Raw genomic sequence first — 13,998 nt, 5'->3', positions numbered from 1 at the left:
TAAAGATAAGCACTCATGGCCATAAGGAAGCCTCACCATTTAGGGCACTTCAGGCCAGCTGAAGCCCGTTTTGCTCCTGGCCACCCTCACTGTAACTCTTGTGTGCAGGGCACAGGGGAAGCATTAGCCCATGGGGCAGCTGCAGAGAGTGAAAGGCGCACACAGCTGGAGAAGGCCCCTTCTATTATCTCCTCCCCCAACCGCAGAACAGAGTTGCTCTGATACCATTCTCTTTGTATACATTTTATATAGAGATATAAAAAAAGTTCTAAAAAATATCCAAACATTTCATCCAAACAAACCAGCTCTGACGAGGGCCCCCGAGGACCAGAAGCATTCTATTGCCCATCCCAGTTGGCAACCCACTATGGGAGCAGTCGGGAAAATACAGTATATGAGACGGTCTTGCAAGAGGGCGGGGGTCCATTCTTCTGCTCCTGGCAAGGCCCCGTTCTGTCGCTTGTCCTTTCTCCAGGTGCGGTGTGAGGCATTGTGGTTTGTGTGTTGGCAAGAGACAGATCCCCTATATGCCAGAGGAGGAGGAACCCATCCAGACTGGGAGTGAGCAGCCTTGGTCACAAGGACTACCTGCGCCTCCTGCATCCCTGTAGCAGCTTGGTTCTGTCCATGGACTTACACGGAAAGGTAGGTAAGTGGGGAGTGGCAGTGAGACGCAATCATATGCTCACGAGCAGCCGTCATTACAGGCACCCAAATAATGATTCCCAAGCCTAGGTGGCCAAAATCTGGCCCCTGCTCTCCGGGAAACTGGAATCAGGCACGGTTTATAATGAGGCTGGAAACAGCAGAGGTTCCCTTTGGCACTGGGTCACTACCCCAAGGGGCAGTAAAAGGCTAAGGCTGCACTCCTTCCCGTGGATCAAGCCCCAGTGAGTGAAGCGGGACTTCTGAGCAGACCTGCCCAGCTAGGGCTGTTCCCTAAGATCCCGTAGCAAGCGTGCTGCCCACCAATGATGGGCAGGGAAGGTTGCCAACCCCCAAGTTCTAGCTGGGGCCTCCTTGCAAGCTTTGCTGCGTTACAGAACATCTCCCTTCCAGCACCTAGGCATAGACAGGCTCTGGCTCCCAGTTGCACCATGGCACTGAGAGGGAAGGGTGAGGGACCCTGGCAGCAATAATACTCTTTTTAATTAAAAAAAAACCCTTTTGGTACAAAAAGCCACCAAGAGGGAGAAGATGTCCCTCTTCCCCCATTGGGGGAAAAAAAAGAAAAAGAAAGATAGCTGCAGGACGGGATGGCCCAGTAAGCCTTCCTAGTCCCTCCTTCATATCATGGCAATGCTCTCGGGGTTACAGTTGAGGTGTGTGGAGGTGCTGCTGCTCCCCGGGGACTTGCACCCCCTGCTGTTCGAATGCTGCAGTGCAGCCACCAAGGTGTCATTGGAGACGGCGCCAAATTCATAGGTGAAAGTGCCGTAGAAGACCAGGATGTCAATGACGAACAGCCATTCGCAGATGGCAGCCAGGTGCTGCAAGAGGAAGCTCTCATGGATGAAGAAGATGCCACCTGACAGAGTTGGCGTTAAAGGAAAGGCACAAGGATTTTGGAGGGGGGAGGGTCTGTCTGATAGTGGAAGCACATGGCGTGCCAAGATTAGCTTGGAGAAATGAGGTCCTGCTAACCTTCAGCTGGACGCCGCAGGGAATATGGACCTTTATTGCTTGGATTGCAAGGTGGGGTGTTGCTGTGCAAGGATCCCAGCATACAGAGCTTGCTTGTCTGGCGAGGTGGATGCTGGTTTGTCTCCCAGTCTCACCTTTGCCCACAAACAGACTAGCATCCCAAACCCCTTGTCTGAATCAGTGGACTAGCACAGCTCCTTTCAGCTATTCCTGGGCCGACCACAAGCAAAGGTGTGTGTGTGTGTGTGTGTGTGTGTGTGTGTGTGTGTGTGTGTGTGTGTAGCAGTGCAGTGGTAAGAAAAGGCGTCTCTAGTTAAACTGACTGGATAGCAAGTGTTGGGAAAGGCCTGAGGCTGCGGTAGAGCTGCTGCCTGTGAGAGGGGACAACACTGGTGTTGGCCAAGGGTCCCACTCAGTATAAGGCAGCTTCATGTGGTGCCACACAGCCTGCTTCCTCCAAGCTCCAAGCATGAGAGTTGCGATTTTTCACCATGGGGATCCTCTTCAAGTTTACCCAGGAAAAAGGAAGCCTCTGGCCTATGGGAGTTCTCCCAAGATAGAACACTCCCCTTCCCTCCTTCACCCCCTCCAAGGGACCCGGCTCTCGTTACCAGAAAAGGATACTGAGGACAAGAGAGATTAAGGCCACAGTAGTGAGAAAGACGCGGAGGTGCGCCATCCAGAAGTCCAGGGCAGAGGCTGCAACGTGATAGGTGAGGACGCACTGGAGACAGACAAACAGCAGGCCAGCTGGGAAGGCAACGCCAGCTCCGATGTAGTGAAGGGATTTGGCATAGTCCACCTACGGCACAGGGAAAGGCCAAATGTAGGCACTGCAGTTTGCTCTACTCCTGCCTCCAGCCTTTCCCATATAAGGAACACAGGTCTGACAGCTTTCTAGGCTCGAAAGAATCATGGTGTGCACGTGGGGGAGATTGGATGCATCCAAATGAATTGGCATTTCTTCCAGCACACTGTGAAGAAGAATTGGTTTTTATACCCTGCTTTTCTCGACCCCCATGGAGTCTTAAAGTGGCTTACAAAAACTAGCTTCCGCTCCCCACACTTTGTGAGGCAGGTGGGGCTGAGAGGGTCCTGAGAGTCTGGCCTGAGGTCTCCCAGCAGGCATCATGTGGAGAAGTGGGGAATCAAACCTGGTTCTCCAGATCAGGGGCCACCGCTCTTAACCACAATGCCACACTTGTGAACAGAATGGAGGAGAAAGCCTACCCTGCCACCTGCTGCCTCTTGTGACAGCACCCTAAATGCACTAATTCATCTTGCTTTGTGATGAAATCACCTTTCCCGAGGCTACAACTCCCTCCCCTCCCCAAGCTGGGATGCAATAGCAGCCTTTGTTCATCTTCCCACACCAGACACCAACTGTGCTAGGAGCTTCTCCCTTCTACTGCCCCCTGTTCTGGTGTGGGCCAAAATCCATCTTTCCCAATGACAGGGGAAAGTGGTCCCTCTGGATGAAAAGGAATGAGAAGAGGACTGCTTTGATGCTCGAGGCACTATCCAACATCCCCCCCCCCATTCACCAACCTGGAAATTGCCAACCATGACTAAGCCTGCAGCATTGGTACAGCCTGTGATCAGCGCTGTGGTGTTCACCCAGGAGCTATGGCTCTGCTCTATCAGCTGTCCATAACGCAGGAAACAGATCACCACCACTGTTGGAGGAAGTGAGAGAAACAGTTCGGATGCTGTTCCAAATTTGTTTGAAAGAAATCAGTCTTTAAAAGTGGCTGTCTTTCATATCTCATAAATGGTGTTGTGATTCCACGAGAGTGCAGGAAGGTTCAGAAAACAAGCCTTAAAATGGCAAATATGTCCTTGAGAACTTATGGCCTAAGACTGGTAGAATCTCAAAAGCCAAGGAGGTAGCTGAATGAGGTTGCCAGTGATTTAAATTTTTACTGTCCTTGCCCCTCCCATGACCTAGAAGACCAAAACACATTATGCAAAGTAGCAAGAGTACAGAATTCTGCATATTCATTTTCACAATGCTATCTGGCAGTATAACTTGCACTTTGTAATTCTGATGCCTAAAGCCTCAAACAGTACTTCTTTTTCTTAGTCCACATCTTTAATTTAGCATGAGTACATGCAGCGCAGGTTACAAGCTCACCACAGACCAAGATCATTTCTGCATATTTTATTAGAAGGTCGGAATCTCAACATCAGTAAATCCTGGTCAGTAAACTAGTTTCAAAGGCCATTTATAAAAATGGGCTTTGATAGGGGAGAAGGGGGAAGGGGAAAGGGAAGAGACACGGTCCGACACAGCCACCCATGCTCATCTCCCACCCCCACCCCCCAAAACTTGCCCCCACGACCCCCCCCCTGCCAAGCAGCCAGTGAACCCCCGCCCCACTCACCGGCTTCCCGCCGCTCCTCTTCCTGAACGGCGCGGCCCTGGCCCTAAGGCTGCCAGAAGCCCGGGGCGGCCTGCAGTGGCGGCTGCCCATGCGGGCTTCTGGTAGGGCCCGCCGTTGGCTTGCCACCTCTGTCACCGCTGTCTGTTGGCCGGGCAGAGGGCTGCGGGGACACGCGGTGGTGGCCGGAGGCTTCTGCTGGGCCTCGGCCCAGCCGCGTCAACGCCAGGGCCGCGGCCAGGGCCACACCGTTCAGGAAGACGAGCAGAGGGAAGCCGGTGAATGGGGCGGGGGTTCGCTGGCTGCTTGGGAGGGGGGAGCGCGGGGGCAAGTTTTGGGGGTGTGGGGGCAGGAGAGGGGGATGGGTGGTTGTGTGGGTGGGGGCGGCGGATGGGGCAGCCTTCTGCCAGGGCCTGGGGCAGGCTTGCTGCGTCAAGGATGCAGTGAGCCTGCCCCAGGGCCCGGCAGAAGGCTTGTGGCAGCAGCGGGGGATGGGGCGGCCTTCTACCAGGGCCTGAGGCAGGCTGCCCCAGGGTCTGGCTGAAGGCTTGGGGCGGCTGCGGGGGATGGGGCAGCCTTCTACCGGAGCCTGGGGCAGGCTCGCCGCATCAAGGACATGCGAGGCTGCCCCAGGGCCTGGCAGAAGGCTCTGTGGGCGTGCGGCGTTAGAAACCCAAGGCAGGAAAGGAGAAGGGAGGCTGCGTTGAGGGCGAGGGGAAAGCGGCCAGAGGACTCACCGCTGGGGAAGGCTTCTTCCTCTGACTGGTGAGTCCCCGGGCAACCCAGGCGAGGCCGGGCCAACCAGCCAATGCTTGGCCCTCGAGTGACACTCAGAGGGCCCAATCAGGAGCCGCAAAGCTCCGAGTTTTTATCACGGACAGAGCCCACCCTATCTCCTCCCCTTTAGCCCTTACTGCTTTACTTTATCCGCTCCGCAGGAGTGGTTAAAGATATTTCTGGCTTCCTCACCTTCCCCCATTCTCACAGCACTAAACATCACTAAACTTAGAAATGCAGGTAAAAGTTTGTGACAGTACAATAACGTGGAGGTTCACACTGTCTCTTGAGAAAGTGTTGCCCTATTCCCACAGAACACACGCATCCTCTCTCTAGTGAGTTTGCTTTGTACTTTCTGTAGATTTGGCAGGGGGAAAAGGGAGCAGAAGGTCAGTCAGCTACTGAGTAACAGCAACTGGGTCATTTCCTGCATATGTTTCTTCGTCTCAGTTAGCATTTTTCCAAAGCACTATTATTTTAATTACTATAATTTTATTATTTTTAATGTGCATCTTGTATGACTAACAACTGCCATTTCTATTCTTGAAAACTATACCTCTGGCTTCCAAGCTCTTCAGTGTGAAAGCTGAAGCTGATTGAATACTTCCAGGAAACCCTTTGTTAACCTTCAGGATGCCCCTCCCATGTCACCTCTGCCTCTTGAGTGATCAGGCAGGGTTTGTCTTCAAGTCCCAGAGGCCAGTATAGCATCAGCTGCCAAGCAGATGCAGTTTCCTCTGCAATTAGACTTCTTGTTCTCCTCTTGAAGATCTGGCACCCACTCTGGAAAATAAATTTTGCTCAGCGGCAAACCTCCCGTGGGCAGTGAATACTCCAGAAAGGAAGGAAACACAACAGCAATGACCAAAAAGGACCAAAAGTGGGCTAGCTAGCCTCAGGGCTAGTGCAACTGGCCAGCTTTTCATCTACCTAGCCAAGCTGCCAAAGGTTGGTGAAGCACTTACCCATAAAAGCCCCAACATTTCCAATAAGGCTGAAAAGGCAACTTTCAGGAGGGTAAGTGCCACATTTACTGCAGAAAAAGCAAAAGCAAAATAGTTACCAAGGCTAAGAGGAACAATCATGAATGCATTCACTACCTCAAACTATTGCCCAGTTTCTGCCCTTCTAACACTTGCATAACACACCTGGCAGAGCTGTTTCTGTCCTGCTGTACTTAAACTGTTCTCCAGGCCAGAACTGCCTTGTCCCCAGAAACCCTCCTTTTCCTGAAGATCCAAGCTTCTTGCCTCACCTAATTAAAGGGACATCCTCCAAGGTGCAGCAGCTTTTTGGGTAACCACGCTTGGCAGATTCAGAAGAGCACGACTCATTGTAGGACCTGCAGCAGTTAGAAAATATTAAGCTGGTGTTGTAGAAATATCTGGGTAGATGGAAACACATGGAACAAAATGGCCCTTAAAGGATTTTATCATTCTGCAAAATGAAAAGACTTACCAATTCTCAACAGGGCATACATGGTGATTCATCACTGCCATGGCATATCTGTGAGGAGCAGAAAGAGCAAGACTTACTGTGCAGAAAATAGGTTTTCACATTTAAACCAGAGTGCAATTTAATGGGCAAAGTGAAATAAAATAATTATTCAAAGAATAGCATATCCCCCCATCTTTTCAAGGTAACTTCCCAAAGTTATGGGTACCCCTTTAAAAGCAGCTGCCAAGCAGCTTAAATATGTTCAAAGAACTAATACAGTGCCAGACCTATTACAAAATGCCCCTTAAAGGAGTTCCACTGAAGTAGAAGGAAATAAGATTGCCTAGGAAGCTCATATGCAGTCTTTTACAGAGGATAATGAATATCTGTGGGAGATTTCCTGAAGATATAAAGGCCAAAATCAACAATGAACACTTCTGGCTGCCCAGCTGTAACAGAGACAAAACCAATCTCCTCTTCGCTTTGATCTACTGTCAACTTTGAAAGTGGCAAGAGGACCACTTCAGGCATGCAACTGTCCCCACCCAATTAAAAGATCAGGGTGCAATTGCAGCTTAGGGGGAAAGATGACATGCCTAGCACCAACTGACAGAAAGAAACTTGTGTTGTTTTTAATTAATCTTTAGGGTTCCAGGACCCACTCTCCTGGAATGGATTATCCTGATTTCCATCCTTCCAGCCCTCACACTGCCAACTGCCTTCAGGTCCACACACGAGGAATTCCAGGTTCATCACCATCCTCTCAGGGTAAGCGGTCACTGTTGATGTATATCATCAACTTGCTTGATGTATATCAACAGTTGGATGATTCTCACAAGACATATTAGGGGAAATTTCCAGCCTTTGAAAGAGGAGCTGCCTTTGTAAACCATTTTTATTTTGTTTTTATCAGAAAACTGGTGTGCCTCACCTTTGACCTCTGCTGCCTTTACAAGGTCAGCTTCAATGGCTATCTCCAGTTCCATACTGACAAGTCATTCCTGAATTCCTGCTTGCATATTTATTGACAATTTTGGCCCCAACTTACAGGCCTCCGTGCATAAATATGTCAGAGGAAGGAAATCTGTTTCCTTCTAAAGAGCAACCTTGTCAACATGAAAAGTCACCAAGGCTAGACTAATTCAGACCAGAAGAAGGAAGGGCTGGTCTCAGTGATCTATTCTTTGTCCTGGGGAGTAATCTAATGATAGCTACCAAATGCCTGGACAGAATCTGGCTTGTGGCCTTCTGGGTTATTTGCCGTTTTGTACTAAAAAAATGCTTTGCATCTGGATCAGGACTTCTGTGCCTTTATGAGCATTTGGATCTCTTTATGAATCCGCTCATTTGTACAGTGCATTTTTGCTTATGCAGCACCGGTACTTTGCATATGATTCAGGATAGTGCCTTACACTTCCCCACAGTCTTGACTGTACAAAGCAACTGTTAGTGGCAACCACACCAACACTCCAAAAAGTGAGTTGGCCTAAAGGCCAGAGCATTTTACTGAAGCTGACTCTCAGTGGCTGATGTTAGAATTATATGAGAGAACTGAATTTGTTTTCTTAGAAACCAGAGTGAAGCATTGCTGCCAGTGATCCCTTGGAACATAGCAGGCTCATGATCCGAACTACAATACATGGCAAAGCCATCATGAAGAGGTGAGCTGCATATCAATATTTCTAATGGTTCTTTCTCTTTCTCAGAGTTCCCCTCTGTGGCTGTGGTAAGGTACTGCAGGGTAAGCTAAGGACATATCTAGGTTTTTTTGTGTGTATGTGTGTGGAGATGAAAGACAACCCACTATTGTGAAGCAGCCACAATGAGGAACCCCTCTTTCACTGAGAACATGCTTGTCCCTATGAAACTGTGATGTTCAAACAGATGCTGTCATTTCTTCAAGGGAGAACATAGCCACTTTGGTGCTTGACAGTAGCAGGAAGCACGGCATTTATTCCTGCTGCTGGAAGCACTTAATAAATATTAAATATATTGAAGAGCAATATACACTAAGGTGGGTGAACTCTGTGAATCACTGACATGCTGCCTCATAGCAATCTGTGCCCTTTAAACAGCACAACTAGCACAAAAATACAGGTATGCCTAAGCAGGGATATGCCCAGATGTTTTGAGACTATACTCAGATAAGCAAGTCACATGAGGACAATCTAGAACTGAGGGGAGGGGGGTGGAAATGTCTCCATTTGAGATTTCTAGCAGGAAGTGATTACACTTTTAGAAGGCACAGCGATCACAGCAGATGACAGCTTTGTTTAATAGTATCCTTGGAGAAGCCAGTCTTGCAGCACAACCCACAAAACAGGTTCTTATAGCAACACATTGGAGCCAGAGGGGGGAAGGGGGAGCCCTTATGCCAGAAGTCAGCCACACATCCCTTCCCTTTCTACAGACAAAAAAGCGAGGCAAGACTTACACAATCCATATTCCAGTGATTGAGAAGGCAGAGAGGCTAATGGGGAGGACGATCCACGCTGTCATTAGTGTGTGCAGGTTCACAACAGGTGTGTGGGGGAGGGGGGAAATTCAGACAAGGGGGGAGAGGAGGGGAGAGGAGAGGAGAGGAAAGGGGAAGGGGCAGGTGGGCACCAGCTGCTAGTAAAAGCCTCCAGTTGGAACCATTAGAAAGTACCTCCTGGAAAAGAAGCAGAAAGACAGAAGGATTAGCTGAGGCGGAACTGAGGCAATATTTGCCACTAAAACAACATGTATTTAGTGGGGTGAAGTAAAGGCACTGCAGTACCTGAGGTCCTTAGCCCATCTCAAGCTTTGCTTCAGTAGAAGCAGCTTCTGCAGTCCCTTGCAAACACACAAGCAAGCCAACATCTAAGGAAAAAAATGCATTATCATAAGTCAACCACAATGGGTCCCTGTTCTGGTTCCAAATTAGCAGCATTAATGTGTACAATCCTTCACTCCGTCACACTTGACGCCATTGTGAATCAGTCCTAACTCAGGTAGCATCATGACATATTGTGTTGCACAAAGCAGCTTATAGTCACCTCCCGCTCTCCCCATTAAATGGGCAGCTGCAGTAAGCTGCTAGAAAACTAGTTTTATATACAACACTTCCTCCTTTACTGTTTTTGCACTCAACTTGCTTCCTAGTCTACAGCACACCTAGCCACCCCCTAGTGGCTCCTGCTGCCAGATTACTGTCAACATTGCAGTCCAAAGACCCTTGCTGAATGGAGGTAACTCGCTGCCTTGCTGTTGAGAAGGTTGGATTCCTAGCAAGACCCGTCTCCTAGTTTCCCCAGCCTCGTGCCTCCTGAGATCTTGCGTCTTCAGGGAATGCTTAGGATAGAGGCATCTCTTCCAAAATGCCACCAAGTTAGGACCGTGCATGGAACAAAGCTAACAGCAGGAAGTCTCTCCTATATGAACGACATCTGGATGGTCTCTTGGTTTCTAGTGAAAATAAAAGATGTCCTTCGGCCATGAGCTTAGGGTGACAGCATCTTGCTTTTTGCACAGACAATGAATGCACCACTTATGACTTTGTGCATCTTGTGAACTGCATTGTAAACTAAAAGTTTACCCAAATAAATAAAATAATTCTCCAGGCTCAATTAAGCTGTTTGTGCTCATTCAATCACATTTACTAGAAAAGTAAAGCTCTGAGCCATGCTAGGTTCTCAAAAACAGAATGCATATGATTACAAGGGCCCATAAAACTTTCCAAAAAGTCAATTTTAATACTTAAAACATCTCCCCCCCCCAAAAAAAAACAGTTTAGCTGAAACACAAGATAATATAGGGCACATTGTTGGTTTTGTTGCTGCATACTTTTTAAATGTAATATGTCACGTGCAGTTGGTATTTCTGTAAACATTATAGGATACTTGAAGGAATATTAATCACTAAGAGTTTTTGATCAATTTCTCCAATGGTCAGATAACTGGTCGAATGAATAAGGCAGCTTTATATGTTTAATTCCTTTCTGCAGCCCAATAAGCAGAGTTATCTTCTGAAAGCCCCTTTCTTTAGGACCATTCTGCAAAAGAGTGTTTTAAGATTTTTTTTAAAAATCCTTAAAAGGCAATGGTTGTTTCAAATTCCTTTAGTTCCAGTTCTGAGATCGGCAAGCAAAATATCATGAGACATATAGCAAAACATTTCCTCTGGACTGATTTCTCCTGTCCTGGGTGAAGTATTATCAGTTATTGGCTCTTGTCTTGGCCAACATGTCATGTGCAGTTGGTATTTCAGTAGACATCACAGGATACTTGAAAGAATATTATTCACTAAGAGTATCTGGTAATTTTCTCCAATAGTCAGAGAACTGCTTCAACACATACTGTTTTCCCATGGATCGGTGAGATCTCATGCATCCACACACAACTCTTTCTGTCAGTTGTCAAAGCTTCAGAACCATTTGCTACAGATACAGGTTTAACAAGAAAAGTGGCATGTCTGCCTCAGTGGGGCACCTAATCCTGAAGACCTGGTGTGTACAGACATTCACAGCTATTCACATTGTAACAGTTCAACACATGAGCTCTCGGTTGTGAAACCTTTAGTTGCTGAAGCTATGAAACAGCTTTGGTAGCTAAACTTATCAACTTGGGTCAGTTGCATCACCATTGGCATGTCTAAGACTGTCTGTCGAGCAAAGGTTAGTTTCTCTTGGAAATCAATGTAGATCATCCTGAACTCAGCATCTCAGTTTTGGCCTCTTAGATTTTTAAGATGTCGTAGAGACTCTGTTTCTGACATGGCACATATGCATTTTCTTAAAGTGAGCAGCTTCACATCTCTTGGATCAAAAACCCTCATCTAATTGCTGTATCACCTTTATTTTTTCAAACAGTTCAATTCTACAGGACACTCACAAGCCACAGTTCCAAGTAGTATTCATGAATCTATTTTTAGTCTGGTAAACAGCCAAGGCTCTGAAAAACCTCTTCCTAATCTGAATGAATATTCTATTGCTTTTTGGCATCAGTTTCCATCAACCTGTATATCACATTTACATTAGTCATGAACCTTCGACCCATACACAGCCTTGTGTATCAAAATCTACTAGCTGGGATTTTAGAAGATATGTCACATCATCTCAGTACCTGCTGGTCAGATTATAGTTATCAACTGCTTACAGTTGTCTCCCTGGATACATTATTGACTTGTTTATTACTGCAGATATGATCTGGCTTGCAATGATTCCTAGTTTCGCAAGTCTGTGTTAGACATGTCTAGTTTTACACATTTCAACACATTATTAATATTTGCCACATTTATTGCATTGTTTCCTATATGCTGGACCAAAATTTATGCTATAGCCACAGTACCCCATACAGCAAGTTCTTTGGACATTACTCAGCAGCCTTTATTTCTGTTTGGAGCTTTTGTTGGTGCTAGGGCTTACTTGGCTCTGAGACTGTCTTTTTTAGTATTATTTTTGCCTTCTAGAGCTTTTGCTTGCTTTCCTGCCATCTGCAGCTCACTGCAACTGCTTTGTACCCAACCTGTCTATATCCTCTACATCAGGGGTAGTCAAACTGCGGCCTTCCAGATGTCCATGGACTACAATTCCCAGGAGCCCCTGCCAGCGAATGCTGGCAGGGGCTTCTGGGAATTGTAGTCCATGGACATCTGGAGGGCCGCAGTTTGACTACCCCTGCTCTACATATTGAAGAACTAAGTATCACTGAGTAGTTTGGCTTTGTGCCACACACACACTGAGATCTTTTATTAAGCAACTAACATAGCTCCCTAAATTCACAAGTGTGTGCTAACAGCTTTAGATTTACTGTTCTATATTTTCTCTTTTAATGCCAGGTGTAACTGAGGAATGTATATTTTATATAAACAAGCTGTTTGTAGTACACATTGTATGTATGTATGTATGTATGTAGGTACATATATATACAATGTAAAATTGGATTTCTATCCCGCCACTTCTCAAAAAGACTCGTGGCGGGTTACAAGATCAAACCATAAGACCCCTAATAACAGTACATTGTGTTTCCAATTTACATCTTGAAGCTTTTTCTTTTTTTCTATCTGCAGTGTCGTCAGTGGAAAATACTAACTACTTCTTGCCATGAGAAAAACAGTGCTGACTGAAGCCTGTCAGTTTTCTTGCAATCCTCACTTGTAGTGTGGTACAACTCACCCCCCTTGCTTCTGTACAATGTCATTAATATTTTGCCACTCCAAACTTTTTGTAGCTCTAACCCTGCTGGCAAGAATGATGCCACAGGAGGCCGAAAAGAGGAACAAATAAACTTTTACTCATCTCTCTCTCTCTAGGACAGTTCATCTAAAATAATCTCTGCGATCCTGCAGGTCAATGCTGCTGGTGTTCCCCAGATCTGCTTCCCTCCCTGCATGCACTCACAGGACACGTTGGTTCCTGTTATCATTGTGCACGCGAACAGGGTGTATCTACTACAAAGAATATGCTCCCTGGTCCAGACCCTCAAACCTGTGCCGGAGAGCTGGCTGTCGATTTGTTGCACGAGCATCTCCGGGGTGGGGGTGGGGAAACCTTCCCTGGTCACCGGTTGCAGAGCCCGGGGAAAGCAAGCCCGGCTTCCCCGGAGTGGTCAATGGCCAGGGGGATCCCGATGGGAACTTTACCCCCTGCCTCTTCCCAGCCGTCCAGGTGGCCTTGAAAGGGAAATGCTTCCCGAGGCCCTTCCCCCTTCCGGGCCGCAGGGATTCCAGCAGGCTTCCCAGCCCGGGCGATGCTTTCCGCGCACATTTGGCCCGCCGCGATCCCCTTGACTCTTGCAGCTGCAGCCCTCGCCGGACCAGCGGGCTTGCCGCGAGCTCCCCGCCAGGCCCTCCTCCGCCCCATCCAGGCCCCGCGCCAGCAGCCCGCCTCGCCCAGCTCCAGGCGCCTCGGGGCCACCCCAGCCGGAGCTGCAGCGAGGAGCGCGCCGAGAGGCGTCCGCCGCCCCCACCCGGGCAAAGTTCTCCCCGCCGGCCACGGGCACGGAGCGCCCCCGAGCCCCGCGTCCGAGCACGGGCCCGCCGGGGAGCGGCAGCCGGGCGGCGCCACGCAACACCTCCGGAGGGCCCTCAGCGCGGCCGCTCTTTCGCGGGCCGGCAGGGGAGCCGGGCCTCCCGCCGACTCCCTTACCCGGTCCCAGCCGCAGCCTGACGAAGCGAGCCGCCTTCCAGCCCTGGCAGACCGTCGGAGGCAGGAGAGGCGAGGCGAGGCGAGGCCAGGCCGGCCCCTCTGCCCCCCTTCCCCAGCCGCCCACCCAAGTGACCAGCGCCTCCCCGCCTGCGAAACCCGAGGAGGGGCTGGGAGAGGAGGACGCGGAGGCAGATGGGAAATGTAGTTGGGGGCCGCCGAGGAACGCGGCCCGGCCTGGTTATCAAAGACTCTAAATGCGGTCTTCCAAGTGCTGAAAAGAGACACCAAAGGCTTTCTGCATTAACAGATCTGATGTTTGTTTTTATTCTACGGGTGTGGATTTGTTGCAGTGTCCAGTAATTAGTGAATAACTGAAAGAAACAGCACTTCATTATTTTACTTGACTTCTGTACATTTGGACATCAAATCCTCCTGAGTCAGCTGACAGCTAAAATGTATGGACCAACTTCTTGTTGAGGAAGTAAATTTCACCCATTAAATTCTGAATACTTGAACTGCATCACAGACATGTCTCAAAGGAGACTTGTTTTACAAGATGGATACTGGATATGTGGAATAAAGGGACATCAGAAATGAACAGATTTATGCCTTTCTTGGGTGTGGCAAACTCTCAGAACACATCCATATTCC

General features: G+C 48.5%; 1 protein-coding gene and 1 long non-coding RNA gene across 3 annotated transcripts; one reads left to right on the top strand and one right to left on the bottom strand.

Annotated features, from left to right (window-relative positions):
- Positions 1-227: 227 nt before the first annotated feature.
- Positions 228-13,494, bottom strand: TMEM150A (transmembrane protein 150A). 2 transcript variants are annotated; one of them, XM_077307062.1, is made up of 9 exons: positions 13,348-13,494; positions 9,001-9,083; positions 8,674-8,892; positions 6,261-6,308; positions 6,058-6,144; positions 5,768-5,835; positions 3,193-3,320; positions 2,269-2,446; positions 228-1,528 (listed from the first exon to the last, which is right to left on the bottom strand). In XM_077307062.1, the coding sequence occupies exons 3-9, from the start codon at positions 8,736-8,738 to the stop codon at positions 1,287-1,289; spliced, it is 816 nt and encodes a 271-aa protein (XP_077163177.1). In that variant the 5' UTR covers positions 8,739-8,892; positions 9,001-9,083; positions 13,348-13,494; the 3' UTR covers positions 228-1,286. The 2 variants fall into 2 exon arrangements, with proteins under 2 accessions (XP_077163177.1, XP_077163176.1); XM_077307061.1 differs by lacking the exon at positions 9,001-9,083.
- LOC143822189 (uncharacterized) lies at positions 6,758-9,418 on the top strand. Its single transcript, XR_013226066.1, has 3 exons — positions 6,758-7,007; positions 7,809-7,900; positions 9,366-9,418. It is a non-coding gene; the product is annotated as an uncharacterized LOC143822189 (long non-coding RNA).
- Positions 13,495-13,998: the final 504 nt, after the last annotated feature.

This window comes from Paroedura picta, chromosome 12, assembly GCF_049243985.1.
Source record: "Paroedura picta isolate Pp20150507F chromosome 12, Ppicta_v3.0, whole genome shotgun sequence".
Taxonomy (NCBI): Eukaryota; Metazoa; Chordata; class Lepidosauria; order Squamata; family Gekkonidae; genus Paroedura; species Paroedura picta.
Note: the sequence above shows the minus strand (reverse complement) of the source record. Positions and strands in the feature narration are given on the sequence as shown.